We start from the raw sequence: 17,739 nt of genomic DNA, 5'->3' as shown, positions 1-17,739 counted from the left end.
TATCAGGAGATAGCAGTGTTGCTAAACTACCTTAGTTCCCTGGTTGATGGTTTCACCCCTGCCCAAAAAACAAAACAAAACAAACTGAAACCAAGGCAGTTGGAATGGAGGATATCTCAACATTTTAATCTTTAAACCTCATATCTCTGGCTAACTGTAACCTTCAGCACCAGCATAAAAATGCCAACCAACCACTGGTGGCGGAGCTCTTTCAAGCTGGCCTTTTTGGTCATGGCCTTCCAGCTGTGGAATTCTCTCCTCAGCAAGGCACGCGGGGGCCAAGCCAATGCTGCTGTCCTTTGATGTCTGGTTAAGACAACCTTGGCCATAGAAGATTAGGTTTCAATCAGGTCTCAAATGTTTCTTGTTGAGTGTTCAAAATGCCTTTTAGACAAATGTCTTCCTCTTCCCGCTCTGTTGTATGCATGCAAGAGACTTGCAGGAGTGACTGAGCCTCCCAATCCGGGTGCAGTCTACTGCCAAGAAGCACACAGTGGAAAGGACAGAAACATCTGGTGGATGGAGGGAGGAATCCAGGTGATCATGGTCAGCAGCACAATACTGGATTTGGTGGGCCTTTGTCCGAAAAAAGCCTTTGTTTTCTTCCCTTTTGGTATGCCAATTGAAAACAAAATATTCTTTGCTTTGTATAATGCTGCTCTCTGGTGGTTGTAAGTAAACCTTCCTTCCTTCACTGAGTCATTGAACATTTTTAAAAATTCACTGAAGGACAGAACAAGGCAATCCACAAAATGAGTAAGCACAATTCATATCTTTTCTTCATTTGAAAGACTGAAAAGATATTCCACAGCCTCAAGCAAATCCACTGATTGCCAGGGTGCTTTCTATTTGGCAATAGAAGGTAAATGGACTGAGGACATTTGGATGCAAGTGTGAAACGAGTGACAACCAGAAATCCTCATTTATTTATTTATTACATTTTTATACTGCCCCTATAGGAACAATTTTAAGGTGTCTAACAGGAAATACATAACAGAACTCTGTTGTTGTTGTTGTTGTTGCTAGTCACGAAGTCGTGTCTGACCCATCGCGACCCCATGGACAACATTCCTCCAGGCCCCCCTGTCCTCCACCATCCCCCAGAGTCCACTTAAGCTCACACCAACTGCCCCAGTGACCCCATCCAGCCACCTCATCCTCTGCCGTCCCCTTCTTCCTTTGCCCTCAATTGTTCCCAGCATCAGGCTCTTCTCCAGGGAGTCCTTCTTTCTCATTAGGTGGCCAAAGTATTTGAGTTTCATCTTCAGTATCTGGCCTTCTAAAGAGCAGTCAAGGTTGATCTCCTCCAGGACTGACCGGTTGGATCGCCTTGTGGTCCAAGGGACTTGCAGGAGTCTCCTCCAGCACCGCAATTCAAAGGCCTCAATCCTTCGGCGCTCAGGCTTCCTCTAGGCCTTCCCAAATGTTTTTTATGGCATTATTTTGGAAGGTCAGCCAAGGTCACTGTCCAAGCCTCTGTGGAATGCCATGGGAATGATCTCTCAGGAACCCTGCAGACACTGATGCTGGAAGGAGCACGTGTAGGGCCCTGCAGATTTTGTGGCACTCCCAGTCTGGGGGTGGATGGCGACCTCAACCCCTGGGAGCCGCCACAATCCACTGATGTTGCTCTGATGGTCCAGAGGGGAAAAGGGAGTACCCCCTTCTTGTGCAATGGAGTGGCTCACAGGCGAGTTTGCTCCCATCATCCAGCAGTCTTGCTTTCCTACCATTATGCCCTTGGGATGGAGGAACACGTTTTTTATCCTTGGAATGGAGGAGGGGGTTGGTGGCCCTGGCAGGCTCACATGCTCTGCCACACTCTGACTTCCCTGTTCTCTCTGAGCTTACTTGCAATCCCCGTATTAGCTGATGGGCAATTAATTTTTTCAGCAGTAAATTTATTCCCTGTTGAAATGTGAAGTATTTGAGTATGGCTCAGCCTCAAGCAGACCATTAGGACCACTGGCTTTCCAAGGGACCTGATCCTGGTGGAGAACAAATTGTGGATATAGATTCCCCCAGCTGCCTAAAGTTTTGGACACTTCTTCTGGTCATGGCTTGAGTGGCAGGGACAAGGGCAGCCAGGCTTCAAAATTTGTTGTGCTTCTTTCTAGCAGGAGGGAATCCCAACAGGATGTCTCCTGCCTCCATTTCCACCCTTCATCCTTGATAAGATCGCTCTGTCTACAGCTGATGAACATTTGGGTGCTAGAAGATAGAGTTACACCAGCCAGCAAGTGTGGTCTGACCAACACTGATCTTTGCTTGCCATCACTGCAGAAGGCAGCCATTCACAGACTGTTCTGTGACCCGCATACCCTGGCACTTGAACTCAGCCAGTTCTGGGCAGCTTGCCCTAGCAACTGGTTAAAGTGGGACAAAGCAAGCACTCCTGGGCTATATCTGAGAGGGACCTGAGAAAACCTCGGGCCTCTCCACTAACCTGTCTGGAAATACTTTGACATGTGCCGTTGTTAATCTATTGACGGAAATACCCAGATATGCACAGTTGTTAATCTATAGCTTATACAATGGAAAGACCCTGTGCATGTGCAGTGAAAGCTAACTATTAGCCTGTAAGAGGCCATGCCCAACCCTTTGCTTTCAGTCAGGTCCGCTTTTCCCACAAGCCTCACTGCTGACCCATCTTGCATGCAAAATAAGCCATTCAGGTCTCCTCTGGACATTGCTTCCCTTTTTTCCTGACAATTGAGGCTCTCCAGGAAAAAGACCAAGGGCATTTTTGCAACAGTATCATGTACAAAAATATCCCCTCCCCAATTATTTCATGCAAAAAAAAAAAACCCTCAGCTCATTTCTGACTGTCTGGGAAAGAGGCATGTTGCTAAGTGAGCTGATCCAGGCGCTGTAACCGTCCACAGTCCGGGCTAGGCCAGGCTACTTGCTCTGTCCTCCAACTGCTGCAGGGTTTGCATCAGCGACTGCAGCTGCCCAGCTTGGCGTTGGCTCATCTGGCTGATCTGCATTTCCAGCTGGCGCACCTGTGCCTCCCGTTTCTTGCGCGCATTCCAGTAGGCAAGCACCAAAGCTCTGCAGTGAGAAAAATGCACGCAGGTTCAGGACCAGAGCGGGCATGTATTACAACACACCATCCTGATTCCTGGTCAGAAAAAATTGAGGGAGCCCAGTGTTTGTCTCATTACTCTAAGCACCTTGCTGGATCAAACCAAATGGGTCATCAGGTCCTGTGTCATCAGCCTGCTATGAATTTATCTTGCCCTTTGTAGCTGGAGCAAAGCAAACACATTCCCTTGGATCAGGGCCCAGAGGGGAACCAGCTCTTGCAGCAGGAGGCGGGACACCCCCAAAGGTTACCTGTGTGCCTTGAAAAATTTGCTGGTTAGCTCCATCTGCTGTGTCTCCTGGGCCCGGCAATCTTGGCTTCTTTCCTCCAGGTCAATGAGAAGGGAAAAGACCTGATCTTTCAGTTCCCTGTTCCTACAGTTGATGCCAAAGGAGAAATAATAGAGATACAGAGGAATTTTGTTTGTGCTCCCAAAACAGTTGTGCAAGCCCCATTCTTAACCGCAAATGCTAATGCAGAACACATTCCCTGAAAAGGTTAACCAATTCACAGACATGTACTTGCTTTTTAAAAATGCACCAATATCAAAGGAAGATGCTGTTAGAAATGGCTCAATTTTAAAAAATCTTCAACTCCCAGGTTCTTTGGTGCAACTTTGAAAAAAATGCTCACATTTCGGCACAATTTTTCTGCTTGATTCTGTCAGATGTGTGTAATTTTCCCATTTGTACAGGCTAAAGTATGGTTGATTGCATGTGCAGAAATCAAAGGAGAGAGAAGCATCTCTCTCCTTTGCTAGATAAATTCAATGCTAGATAAATTCAAAACAAAGCATCAAACAAATGCTAGATAATTCAATTTGATGCTTGGAGAATTTGGGCTTGCTTGCCCATCCCTAGACTAAAATGGGTTTTCTCATCTGCTGCCATGGAGCAGAAACCAAAAAGAAATACAGGATGCTAGTCCTCATGGTTTTGGATGCTGAACAAATGAAGCTGTCAAGCCAGACCAATTTTCCATCTTGCTCCAGATTGCCCACCCCAGCCTTCCTTGTCATTCTGGACAAGAGTTCCCAGCATTCCTGGCTGTGGCTGATGGAATTTGGTTCAAACCATCTGGAGGACAACAGGTTGCAGGGTCAGAGGGGGTCTTTCCCAGCCCTGCCTGGAATGGAAAGAGCAAACTTCTCCATGCAAAACAGAGTCACTTAGCTATGACCATTTGTTACAAACAAAGCAAGCCTCCAGTCCTCATGATTCTGAATAAAAAGCCAACTTAAGCAGAAACAGAGGAAGCTGAGTCTGATCCTGGATCTCCAGGATGCTTGACACTGACCAGCAGCAGCAGCAACCATCAGAAAGGGGGCTGTGTGCCTGCCCACTCTGCCACGAATCAGGTACCGGGAAGAACTAAATGAGAGGTCCACAGGGAAGAAGCCCAAGTGTGAGAGACAGAAGCAGGATATCCTGCGCCTGCCAGATGAGAAAGAAGCAGGGTCTGTTGCAGAGGGCCCCCATGCTTACCTGCTCAGATGGAATAATCCACAGTGTGGAAACATTTCAAGGTGACCAGGTGAAGTTCCTTGGTCCAAGAAAGAGGGGGCATTTCAGAACTGGGGGAAGGCAAACAGGGGAGTGCCTTAGCCCATCGGGGTGGCAGGTGAGGCATCTGGCACTCCTGCGGTCAAGCAGCCAGAGCCACGGGGCAGGGAGCCACGCTCTTTTTTGGTGGGCAGGTGTTGGTCAGATGTGGGCAGAGGCTTCTGCCAGCTCCCAAAGAGAACGCCGCCTTGACTGGTGCCCCTTTGCAGCTGCTGCGCTTTAATGCAAGCTTTGTGCTTCTGAAGTCTCCGCTGAGTCTGCTGGAGAGGAAGCGGGGAGGGCCTGCTCCATGGGAAGCACCCATCTTTCCAGCATTCTCGCTTGTTGCAGCAGCCCATTCTGAGTTGAGGAAAGGCTCTTGCAAAAACGATGCCTTTCTTACTCTCCTTGTGCACACGAAGCACTGAGAACTGAGCACTGAGAAATTTGTCTTCTCCCCACCACACAGTGGCAAACCCCAGCCGCAATGCTAGGCAATCCTTACCGAGCCAAAGCATCCAGACAGTCACGCATCCAGACCTGAGGCTCTGCGCTGGATCGTCTTCCTTTGGGTGAGCCAGGAACGGTCTGTCTGGGACTGCAGAGGGGGGCATACTCCTAAGGGTTGCAGAGCGGAAACAGTGTGAAGAGGAAGCCAGTTCCCTGTTGGCTTCTCTGGCTACAATCCAAAGGACTGGATCAGACATGTTCATGCTTTCACCATCGTGTCACAAATTATTTTTGTGCATTCTGTGAGTGGCTCTCCACTTCTCTATGAGTTCTGCTCTTTCTGACATTCCAGTTAAAAAACAAGCACTTCAGAAAACACAAAGTCTTGAACCAGAGCTATGGAGAATGCCACTGCTTCCCATTCCTTATCTTCATATCCATTTTTTATCCCTTGATGTTTCAAATGCACAGATGCACCCTGAAAAAATATACGAAGACCTCTGGAGTGAGACCATGTTTTCTCAGTGCACATCACACACACATGCAATGGCAAAACTTTGCCCAGAAGTACGCCCGTGCAAGCTCAGGAATGCCTACTTTTGCTTGCAGCGTTATGTCAGTAAAGTTTTACTGACAAAAGGAATCTTGCCTTGATCAAGGCATGTTTCTTTTATTTCCTCGGTGCTTTGTTGATGTGACTGGAAGAAAAAGAAGAGTGAAGGAATGGAAAGCAGGGAACAGCTGTGCCTATGCAGGGCTCTGCATAAAACTGTCTGCATGTAATTTCCCCATGGAGGCCTGTGGGATGCCATCTTTTCGGTGAGAGATTAATCTCCTAGGAGTTTATTGGTACACCAAAGGCATTTATGTTTAAGGAAAAATGTTTAATTTAAGGAAAAATTGTTCCAGCTCTTAAATTATTTAGAAATTTGTTGGAAACACATTTGCTGGCTTTTTACACTGTGGTCTATGTTTTATGTGAACCATTGTGGAAACATAATGGAAATAAATGTACTAATATATACATACAAAACAACAACAGAACAATGTAATGCTCCAAAGGCAGCCATGCTAGCATGGCAACCAAATGAGGCATGTGGGAAACCTCATCTGCAATCAGATGCACCTCAGAGATACCTGCATGAGAAGGCGAGTACCTCACCTGCAATCCATTGGAAAGAGGTGCACTGCGAACCTTACCCCCAAACAGCTCTCGCTGCTGCTGCTGCTGCTGCTGCTTTCAGAGGAGGCTGATTGCTGCCCCCGGAGCTCATCACGCTCCCCTTGCAGGATCTGGATCATCAGTAAACAAGAGGCTTCGCGAGCCCGGTGGGTGTACGTCCAGAGCTCAAGGGCCTGCTTGTCCTTCTCCATTAGGTGCAACTGGGTGTTTAAGTCAGCCAAGCCCTCCTGGGACATGAAGAAAAGAGGGTTAGGTATGGAAAAACCTGACATGGAGAGTCCCTGCCAGGAGCCCACTGGCAGCAGAAACTGCTGCAGAGACCCCCAGAGCTTCTAGGGAGCCAAATGTGTCCCTCAGGCTGAAAGAGGTCACCATTCCTCTGCCTGCCAGAAGCTTTTGCGACTGGGCTCTGGCAGGCATCAGCCCTGCCATGAGAGGGGAACGAACCCTGATTCTGTCAGCTGGGACTGGGCAAAGTTTTGGGGACACAGCCTGCTGCTTGCCTCATGTGAGCATGCCCATGTCCCTGGCTGGGCTCTCCTGCGCTGTGTTCTAGTGAGACTCACACTGGGAGTTTGCTCATTGCACCCTTCCATTCCTGCTGTATAGGTGCAAACTCAACAGAGCCTTTTTTTGAATGCGACTATTCTGTGAAGCCAAATTACACCCACCCCGCCACGCTCACTGGTAACAGGAAGGCTCAGGAGAACTCCCATACTGGTGGAAGTACAGAAGAAGTGGGGGAGAAAACCCTGTACTTCAGAGCGTCCCACAAAGAGAAGCAACTGCTTGACACCCCTGTGCACTGCAACTTTGGTGCTTGCATGGAAGCATAGCATGGACACCCACCAGGAAGGAGCCTCCAGGCATTCGAAGTGCTCGAGCCTGGAAGGCGGGTTGGGAGCTCACCCGGGCAGCCTGCAACCCCTGCAGCAGATGCGCCTTCTCCATCTTGGGCTGCGTGGCCTCAGGCAGCAACTCATCCCGCAAAGTCCTCTGCACCTCTGCCACTCTGGCCCTGATCCCCGCGTTGATGCTGGCCGTGGCAGAGTCAGGCCTGAGGGGCGGCCAGTGTGCAGGGAGCTTCACGGAGGCCTGCTCGGCCCTCAGCCATGCAATGCGCCCGAGCAACGCCTTCCTCTCCTCCTCTGCCGAGCCCCGGGCGCCTGGGAGCCTGAAACGAGAGTGAGGTTGGATGGCCGGCCAAGGCATTCTGCAGCAGCAGGGCAGCTGCCAGCCTAGCGGAAGGCTCTGCAGCCGGCCACGCACAGTGGGGTTCCCTCGGTCAGCGTCTGGTTCTGCCAGAGAGCCATTCCCAGTGGCCTTCCTCCTTGTGCCAGTCCTCCTTTGGATGGATCCCCCAGCCAGGAGCCCCCATCCTCTGACAGGCCTGTTAGAACTTCTTCCAAACACAAGGATGCCACCTTCTCACCCTGTCACTGAGGGTGGGCAATCCATAATCCTGAAGCAAGATTCTAGTCCTCATTTAAACACTCTATTCATTTTGGTGCTAGGCAAAATGATTAGAGTGTTTTTCCAATATTTTAACAGTTGATGTGGTTTTAGTGTGGATTTTGTTATTTACTGATGCTGTTTTTTATTATTGTACTGCTGTCCTGAGAGCTCGGGGTAGAAATCATTTTAATAAAACAAACGAACATTGGGAATTGTTTTCTACTGAGTCAGACCCTTGGACCACCTACAGTTAGGATTGTGCTTGTTTTTAATATGTAGGAGTATTTTTTATTTATTGAGCAGCACAGAATTAGTACAAAGACTATGAAGAGAGACTGGTGCCACCTCTGCAAATTGCCAGAGACTCTCCCCTTTTTGCCTGGAGGTGCCAGTGTCCCAACCTGACCTTCTGCATGCAAAGTGGACCAGAATTCAACCAGCTGCCCCCACCAAGCCCCCTCCTCTGGCAATCTGGCTGCACCTGCCTCACAGACACCCCCTGCCCTGCACATACCCCTGCTCTGGTTGGGTGCAGCCACCAGGTGCCTCGTGGTCCAGACGGGAACTTTGGAAGGCCTGGCACACTTCATCCTTGACGGTTGATTTCACCGCACACCTGGAGTTACTGGGCTCGCCTGGCGGAGGGAGAGGGGGCACAAGAGATCAGGTGCCATCTCAGGGCAGAAGGGAAGGACCTGCTTTACCCTCCTCCTGCTCTAGAAGAAAACAGAGAGCTGTCACATGTTCATGAATTATGGCTAACAGTTTTGCTGGTGCTGGAGGTTCATCTGGGATAGGGATCCAGCCAGCCTTGCTGGATGCCATTAGGACTCCTGTCCAGCCTATGGAGGACACCCGCCCTGCTGACCCCCAGCTCCCTCAACAGTTCCCATCATCCCCCAGCCAGCATGGCTGACGGTTAAGCAAATTGTTCTGCAGGAGGGAGCAGCTCTGCAAGGCACAGGGAACAGCTGCACGGACACCAACACGCAGACCGACCGATCAGCTTAGTTCTGGCGGCACTATCCAAGGCCCTCCCAAAGAGATTCACAGTTAAAGGCCATGAACCACCCCAGGTGATATGGCATATAGTACTAAAGAAATGTTTGCAAGACAGAGTTCCCAAAGCGGTAAGATCACCTGAAGGATTAGCACCTGGGCCTTCTCTTTTCCTTTGCCCTCCCCACTGCATTTTCCTTTTATGCCATTCCACTGAGGGTTGTAAGCCTGAGTGGCCAGACTTTGTCTCACAGTGAATTGATCTGGGAGCTACTCAGAGGCTTCCCTGCCAAAGAGGAGGGGGAAGGTTTTAAAACCATCACTAAAACAAATGCACGTAATAGCAGCTGTGGCAATTCTGAGTATGAGCCAATATCTGTTTGTGGGGATGATGCTGCAGACTCACCTACAGGTGGTCCAGCTTCTTCTGCCGCTGCCTCCAGAGGAAGGTGCAGGCCTGCCACGGTGAGCGAAAACAGGGTCTCGTAGGCCTCCAAGCGGCACTCACTGGCAGATTTCAGAAACAGAAGGTACAGGAGAAACCCAGGGGCCGCAGGATCCCATCACACAAGTAAGCCCACAAAACCACCAATTCTAGCAAGCTTCTACTATTGCAATCATAATCACTACCATTAGTATCACTTTCAGCCACCGCCACCCTTTGCTGTCGTCCAAGCACAACAAAAATTGATCAATCAAAACCTCCTACCTTATGCAGTGAGATTGGTTGCTTCACATAAATGTATCATTGAATTGTGGATGTTTCCATTCCCTGTCTCAAACAGGTACTTTTTTTGCTTAGAGGATTCTTTTGGTGATGTAATGCTTGCATCGTATTGTGTTGGCATTTTTACTTTGGGCTGAATGAACCACAGTTTGAAAAATCCCTTTGAGAACGTGCAATGTAAGAGTCACCAATGCACACTCCTCTGCTTTTCTATGTGTCTCCTGGGGGGGTCACCACCTTTTGAGAGAACAGCTTTGCTTTCATTATATACTGTCTTTTCTCCAAGAGGCTAAGGGAATGTACACGGCACTTTCACCCTCACAACAAACCTGCAAGGTAGCTTTACCCCACCTGGTGAAGGGATTTGAAGCTCCTTCCTGACACTCAGGGGAATGGGCTGCCCAACAGGGGATCACTGGTGTGTCTGCCCCAACTGAAATGGAGGTGTGGGGAGAAAGGCAGGAAGAACCTTGCTAGGAGGCACATGAAGCCCCAGAACAGGACTGGGCAGCCCCTCACCTGTACTGTGCAGCCAAGCACAGGGCGGTATTGTTGGCCTCGCAGCTCCCTAGCAGCATGCTGATGTGCTCCGCATCACTCTTTGATTCTTGCAGGGCGGCCAAGAGGAGCTGGTTGGCGCATCTCCATTTCTCAATGCATCTTGGGGTGGGGGCAGACATGGCACAGGACACAAATTGCCATTATTTTACTCAGAAACACTCCCAGCAACAGCAAATGCCATGAGGCAGGAGAAATGCAGGCCCTTGGGAAGCAAGAGAAATCCGGGCTTGGAAAAGCGCAGGAAAAGGAAGCTTGACCTTTCCCTCTGGGCTGGGCAGCACGAGGTCCCTAAGGTGGCCAGCAGCCTTGCCGAAGCACCCAAAGGAGGACTGTGTGCTTTGGTCCCAGGTCTCACTCTTGACAATATTTTCATGCCACTCTGCAGCGACTTCTCCAGAAGGGGCTCAGTGTGCAAGGATAGCAGTAGGACAAACATTCAGGAAAAACACTTGGAAACAGGCAGCACCAAGGAAGTGGCAGCTGCAAGACCGAAACACGTGGCGTGCTTCCAAGGGAGCAGCATGCAGCCTTCCCTGCAGCCCATGTAGGGCCCAGACGGCCCCCTTTGAATAATGCTGCTGGAAACAACTTCTCCCTGTAAACTGTGCACCGGCCCAACACTGTTTGGGGGCTGGCAGGGGGATATCTGAGGGGAGAAAAGCATTTGGGGAACAGGGCAGTAACCCCCAGGTATGTGTGAGCGGGGTGGGGAGGAGGTGGCAAAGGGATGCACCCCCAACCCAGGCATCCCCTGTCTCCTGCATATGTTGCACAGCTCTCAGGGGCAAAAAAACCAAACGTGATGCCATGACTGCCACACATCCAAGCTGCAGGCCCTCCAGCTAAATGCAGAAGCACATCAGAAATGTGGGAGCTGGGAAAGCAGGGCCTTCTCTCCCGGGGGAGTTGACTCTGGTGGGCCAGAACTTTCCAGGACCTTCCCAGAGCTCCTGCATTAGAACCTTTCCAAAGCAGGGCTGGTGAAATTGAGCCCACGGCCTCCTGCGTGCAAAGACGGCGCACAAGCAGTGGAGAAGCTTCCCGTGCTGATCTCCCACACCCGCCTCCCCAAAGCTTCAAGGCGAGGATGGCCAGCTGTCATCCAGTCATGAGCAAAGCGCAGCGTGTCTCTTACCCTCGGAGCTGCTGGCCCTGCGCTTCCATGTCTTTACACTTCGCAAGGGTCTCTGCAGGTGGGGGTCCTTGCTGGGGGGAAAAGCAGCAGGCAGGGGGGCTGGCGGGGCTGCCCTGGAAACACTGAGTGGCGCTCGTGGCTGTGGCCACAGGATCCTGCATGTGGGGCAATGTGGGATTCGGGGAGACAAACAAGACGGATCAGGGGTACAGCTCCACCCCAGGATGTCTGGGACATTTTCATTGTGTTGCTCTTTTCACGTGTGCCCATCTGGGAAAAGCACATCTGAGACTGCAGAAAAGCGTCCCTTGTTCTTCTTGGATTGGATACGTCTTTGCTTTTGTGCGTGAAGCGCAAGGGCCCTGGTCCCCGCAGTGTGTGGTCCGCAGAGGGATGCAGCAGCTCACCTGAGGCTCCCACAGCGCTCGTTCCCTGGCAGGGCTGGCGGCTCCATCTGTGGGAGTCTCCCTCTTGGACAGAGTGCTCTGGAGCTCTTGGACCTGGATGAGAGTCAGTGGTGACTGCAGTGAACCCACAGCCTTGTCCTGCCGTCCTGGGATTTCCCGATTCTGCCCCACAGATTCCACAGCAGACCAGTTTTCCTAGGTCTCCCAGAGTCTGCACCGTTTGCAAACCTTTGTCTTAATTTATTTTGTGGACTTTTGCACAAATTTAGCCCCCCAAAATATGCAAACTAGACAATGCTGCCAAAAATGTGCAAAGCTCTTTGCCCTAAATAAAGCACAAAAAAGGCATTGGGGGTAATCCATGTAGGTTGGCCAATGTGCCTTTTTACTATAAGAAGACTGTACCACTTCAGAGAAAGCAGAAATGAGTGAGTGAGCCCAGCATTTTAAATGAAGGGAATGGGGAGAATATGGGTGTGATGCTGTCTGGCAAACCTGCTTTTTGGTTCAGTGCCTATTCCAACTCAAGTATTAAATACTGACAGGTAAGACGAACTGGAAAAAAGTGCTGGATTCTGCCTAATGTTACCTTTTTCAGAAGCTTGTCCCTCTCTTTTTGGTAAGCAGACAGTGTGGCTTTGGAACAGCTCAGAGCCTGGTTCATTCCCTCTAAATCCTTCCAGAGGGATGCGTTCTTCTCTTTTTGCATGGCAATTTCTTGCTTGTAGATGCTCATTTCATCCATCCCCAGCCCAACCCCATCAGCTTCCTGATCCAACCAAGGCCATGGCCCTTGGAATTTCTGCAAACTTTCTTTCTGGCCCTGGGAAATGGACAGGTGAACAAACCAGAAGCTTTCACACCTTTCCAGTCACAGCCTTCTGAAGGGGGTACATGGAAAAAAGAGAGCTGGGTGGGAAGCCCCTTTCAGTCCAGGGGCTGAATCCCATTTCAGAAAAGCTCTTCCGTGCTGCCTTCTAGTGCTGGGTAGAGCTGACACCAATAGGGACCGGGGCAAAATAAAACTCCCTTCCTGCTTATATTAGCCCCAATCTCTCCCCCCCCCCCCCACTTCCCCAGTGGCTAAGCTTAGAAGAGGCACTTCAACTGTTCAGAACTGCAAGGGAAAAATGGTAGCAGCTAGAAAACCACCAAATCAGCGATGGCTGGAGAAAGGAGGCATGGGGTATCTTTCCCAGCTTGGGACCCCAGGAAGGCTGGATTTGGATAATGGGTGTGAGGTCCCAGTGTGCCTCAAGCAGGGGAACATGGCTTTGCCCACCTCAGTCCCCAGGGCGCATCCTGCCATGTTGGCCTCAGCACTGGACATTCGGCTCCGATGGGACAGCAGAGTGTTCTCAAGCGATGTGACAGCCTTGTGAACATCAAGAAACAAATCAGCCTTGCCTAAAGCACGGAGGGACAGAGGGGGAAAGAGAGAATGTGTGAATGTGCCTTCAGATGAAACATTGTCCTGCTGTTGTGCCTTGCTCACCAGAAATTTTCTGTGACTCGTGTCCAAGAGGTGGCTGTTTGGAAGTTGCAGCCCAAACACTTGAAGCCCTTGGGGCGGCTTCGGTGCATCTCAAGAGCCTGTTAAAAGCCTGCTTGCCGGATGTCAGCAGAGGGACACTTACAAAGGTTCCTCCAGTCCAGTTTAGCCCAGAAGAACAGAGCAGACTTTTTTGTTTTTCCCTATCCCTTCCTAATACAGTATAATATTTTCATGACTGATGTAAGCCGTCCTGAGATGTCATACATATAGGATGGCATACAAAAATTTTAAACAAACAAACGAACAAACAAAGGCTGAGATATACAGGCAGGAACAAGGGAAACGCTCCCATGGCAAAGGCACCAATGGATTTCTTGGGATAATTTATGTCCTCGTTGTAAACCAATACTGGAGCAATTAAGAGTTTTGTCCCACCCCCCTGAAGAGTGGCAGACTGAGCTGCAAGCTTGCAAAAATGTTTGTACCTTCTCTGGAACAGGCTGGTCTCGGTGGCAATGCCGGAATTGCTGCTGCCAGCCTCGAAAACTGTGGACGGCATTGCGGGAGGCTCGCTGTGTACTCAGAGCACAGGTCGGAAAAATCCTCATCCTCCCTGCTGGAAAGAGTGCAGAGGGAAGGCTGTCTCTTGGTTTGGGAATTTAAAAGCAACTCTGCACAGTCTCTTTCACACGTGCCTTTTGAGAATTGCTGCAGCCCACCCATGCATCTTCAGCCAGGACGAGGCACGGATGCTTTACAAAGGGAACCACCCTTTCCAAGGGTGTTGCGGCTACTCTCACAAAATGGCTGCTTTAGGGGCGGGGCTTGAAATGTAGCCAGTCACAAAACACGCATTTTCCGAGAGGAAACCAGCCATACTAAAAGAAGTACAAATACTCTTTTTTGAACCTGAATAAAGGCATGTGGCAAACCGCTTTTCACATCCCTGAATGCCATCTCCCAGGTGAAGCACATGCAGAATAATTGAGAAAGACTGAGAAATCAAACTAAAATCGGGAGGAACAAGGGAGGAGGAGGCTGTGCCACTGATGGAGACCCTGTCATTGGAAAAGGTCAAGGAAGTCTGTTATCAGCCCTTCGCTGCCCAACCAGGCAGCAGGCAGGGCTTTGCCCTCACACACGATTCCCAGGCTTTCCATGGAGAAGCCAATGGCATCATTACCTGGCCTTGCTGTCCTGCAGGCGCTCAATTTGTCTGTGCAGACGTGCCACAGTCACCAGCAGGTCTGTGATGTGCTCCTCATAGCGGAGGACTGCCTGCTCATCCGGCACCGTCTCCTGGAACCCCCCATCTGGGGGCCCCACTTCACTCTTGGAGTCCAGAAAACAGGGAAGATGAGAGATGGTGGAAAAAAGCAGCCTCCAGAACTGCTATGATACAACCCCCCCCCCAAAAAAAGGAGGGGCAGGCACACAGCGCCTTGATTGGCCCCACAGACATCTGCCGCATAATTATGTAGGACAGGGCTTTCTCCAGAGTGCACCCCAGTTTTGCAAGCCCCCCCTGAAGAGGGATGGGGACAGACACCTGGGCATTTTAAACAGTGTGGACTGGCCAGATGTGCTGGACTGCAACCAGCATGCATGGTGTAGTCCAACCCATGGAGAGGGTGTTGCGGGTGGGGTAGGGTGGGGAAGCTGCTCCTTGCGGGGCTACTCAATCAACTCGGCCATGGACGTGACTTTGATCCTGCCATTTCTGTTGTGGCTCCCAGACTGGTGAGTTTTATCAATGAGCCACATCAGGTTTCAAATGCAGTAGGACTGCTATCACACACGGCGCCCCAGAACTTCACTTGACAGGCCACGGGAGTGCCCAAATGCCAGCAGCTGGATAAGTGTCCACCCTGTCCCTGCCCTGCCCAGGCCGACACCTCCGAGGGACCCCAGCCAGCAGGATGCTGGGGGAAGCACTCGGTGCCTGATCAACTGCCCACAGAAACTGGCACCCAGTCCGGATAATGAGCTGTCCAGCAGGTGCCAGATTGCGTCATCTTGCTGTGGTCCAGCTGATGGCTTGGCAAGGGTCACGTACCCCATGGGATGAGAAAGAGGAAAAGGGCAGTGCACCACATTGATGCTGGATATCAGCAGGGAGGACAACACAGACCCAACCGGCCAACCAAAGGAGGGGGGCTTCAGCAGGTGCCATACAGCCCCACACTGGTGCACCCTGACCTCCTGGGGTCCGCGGAGGGAGCCACAGCAATGGACCCACCACCTGGGGGCTCTTATACAGGCACAGGCGGGCTGCGGGAGCTGCCCAATGCTGCCCAAGTGAGTCCCGGCAGTCGAGCAGCTGACGACTGGCTCTGGGTGCAGGGCAGAGTGCACCGGGTAGCCCTGTCTGGAGGATACCCACTGGAGCTGCCGTGGCCAGGGGACTCCCACCTAGGAGAGGCCGGAGCTGGTGTAACCAGCCCTAACCCCAGGCTGCCGCAGTTGCATGGGGCTCCAGAGGGCGCGATGGGCCCTTCGCCGGGATCCAGAGAAGTCAGGCTCAGTTCCCATGAGGTGCTCACGGAGCCCTGCTCAGCCCAGCTTGTCCACAAGGGCTTTGCTTCAGAACAACAACCAACCAACCAAAGCAAACCTTCTGCCTGGTGTGGCACAGACCTTGCTGAACAGCTCTGCATTGCCCTGAGTGGGCTGGGGGTACAGCCAAACCACCGGCCATGCTTTAAATGTGCAGCGTGAGGGGGAAGAGGGCCATGCAGGCTTTGGGGCAGATGCCTTCCTGCTTCTCTGCAGCAACAATGGACGGCTTGTTCTCACTGGGCCTGACTTGCCTCCAGGCCACTGTGTGGGTCCCAGAGAGCAGGCTCCCTGCTGGAGAGGGGTATGGCCACAATCCTCTCCTCAGGAGCAAACCCATAGCAGAACATACCCTGTGCATGCAGCAAGCAGAGAATTACCAAAGGGAGTCATTGCCTCAGATGGGGAAATACATGCTTGACGTGGACCCATCACAGACTTTCCAGGTAACCAACCCTGCAGGCTTGTTGTGAGGATAAAAGGAAGTTCAAAAGGCCACATAAACTTGGCAACCAAAAGGTCTGTGTGTGGTTGTGTGTGTGCCCAAAATACAGCAGCAGGGAAGGTTTTTGGTAAACGATTTATTCTCAAGAATACTCCACAGCCAATTAGTCATTCCAGAGGATGCCCCAGGCAGACCCCAGTGACAGGCCAGTTTCAGGCTGAGCTGCTCCACCGTTGAGGAGTCTAGTCCTCCAGTCAGAGCCCCTTCACCCGCTACTTCAACCTTGGCTCTGTCCATGCCCCAAAAAGCCACAGAGCCAAACCTGAGCCTACTGCTGCCCAGAGGCGTCCTGATTCACAAAGACCGTCACAGGGACCATTTCATCTCCCTGCCACCTTCTCCTCAGCGGGCTAAACCCACATTCCTTTCAACCGTTCCTTGCAGGACTCAGCTTCTTGACCCTTCGATTCTTGATCCCCAGCCTCAAGCATAAAATCAGGAAACTTTAGAATTGGAAGGAGTCTTGGAGGTCATTTAGACCCCCACTTCCCCTTGCTCAAGCAAGCACCAGGCATCAAGCACAACAGCAGTCCTGCATTGGCTGAAACTCCTCCAGTGAAGGAGCACCCAAGCCCGCTCAGGACAAGTGGCCAGCTCAGGACCATACGCCATCCTCACCTTCTGCATCCCGTCTTCGACCTTCCCTCGAGTGCCACGGAGCAGAACAATGTCCCAAAATGGCCCAGTTTGGTCACAGCAAGCTGGGCAAATCCCCTGTGATGGACGGCTGCAGCTTCTTCCTGTTTATTTCCAAATTTCCCACACCCAGCACAGGTTTCCTGTCCTCAGCAAGAGGAAGAGGTTGCGCTTTGCTGGGGAATGTCTTTCTTCAGGGCTGGCCTTTAACCTACAAACAGGATGATTCCGGGGCTGAGTTTGGAACATGCTGGGAAAACCAGGAAAGCAGCAACAGCACGATTTGTTTAAAAGAAACAAACAGAAGAAACAGCTCAGACAGAAGGTGAAAGGAACAGAAGTGCGAGGCGCCTGGATGGGTGGTCAAGGTGGAGCCCAGGGGCGCCTGTGTGCATCAGACACCCCTCCTGCTTTCTTGTAAAAATTAACACCTTTTCTTCCTGGCAGCAAGAGACAGGCTGTGGTTGCTGCCAAAAACTGTGGGTTCCAAGCAGTAGTGCAGGAGGGTTCAGACATGATGCCTACCCTAGACACAGGTCTCAGGGCAGGTTCTTTGCTCCTTGCCACTCCTCACCTTGCCACGGCAGCCATGTTCCTACCATTTCCTTAAATTGTTGGATCTTCCATTTACCCAAAATGGTGCCCTGTCCCAGCCAGCCGAGTCCATTTAATGGCTAAAGAAGTTTCTTGCGTGCAGGCACCAACAGTGGAAAGACAGCTGCTCAATGGTTTTTGAGGGTTTCCTTACTGTGGCAAAAATGTGCCATTCAGAAAGGTAGCAGCTAGCCACGAGTTTGCCCTCCATTCACAGACGTTTCCAAGGAGAAGAGTCATGCCAAAAATACGTTTAAAGAATCAAGACATCACAACTGGGCTGGGCTTCTGCAGAGTTTTGCCTGTTCGTGTGAATGCATGGAGAGAGCAACAGTGGCCAAGGGAGACGGGAAAAGAGAACCTGCTGGTGTGCCATCCTTTGCTTGCTTCTGGGGAGACAGATGCTT

At 51.2% G+C, this 17,739-nt stretch overlaps 1 protein-coding gene across 1 annotated transcript; it reads right to left on the bottom strand.

Annotated features, from left to right (window-relative positions):
- Positions 1-2,630: 2,630 nt before the first annotated feature.
- On the bottom strand, positions 2,631-16,729 carry USHBP1 (USH1 protein network component harmonin binding protein 1). Its single transcript, XM_044421003.1, has 15 exons — positions 16,721-16,729; positions 14,225-14,373; positions 13,527-13,657; positions 12,829-12,953; positions 12,136-12,369; positions 11,547-11,639; positions 11,140-11,210; positions 9,963-10,103; positions 9,123-9,223; positions 8,232-8,352; positions 7,172-7,436; positions 6,280-6,489; positions 5,135-5,247; positions 3,340-3,462; positions 2,631-3,054 (listed from the first exon to the last, which is right to left on the bottom strand). The coding sequence occupies exons 1-15, from the start codon at positions 16,727-16,729 to the stop codon at positions 2,892-2,894; spliced, it is 2,049 nt and encodes a 682-aa protein (XP_044276938.1). The 3' UTR covers positions 2,631-2,891.
- Between the last annotated feature and the right edge of the window lie 1,010 nt (positions 16,730-17,739).

Source organism: Varanus komodoensis, unplaced genomic scaffold, assembly GCF_004798865.1.
Source record: "Varanus komodoensis strain SLA01 unplaced genomic scaffold, ASM479886v1 scaffold113, whole genome shotgun sequence".
NCBI classification, from domain to species: domain Eukaryota; kingdom Metazoa; phylum Chordata; class Lepidosauria; order Squamata; family Varanidae; genus Varanus; species Varanus komodoensis.
Note: the sequence above shows the minus strand (reverse complement) of the source record. Positions and strands in the feature narration are given on the sequence as shown.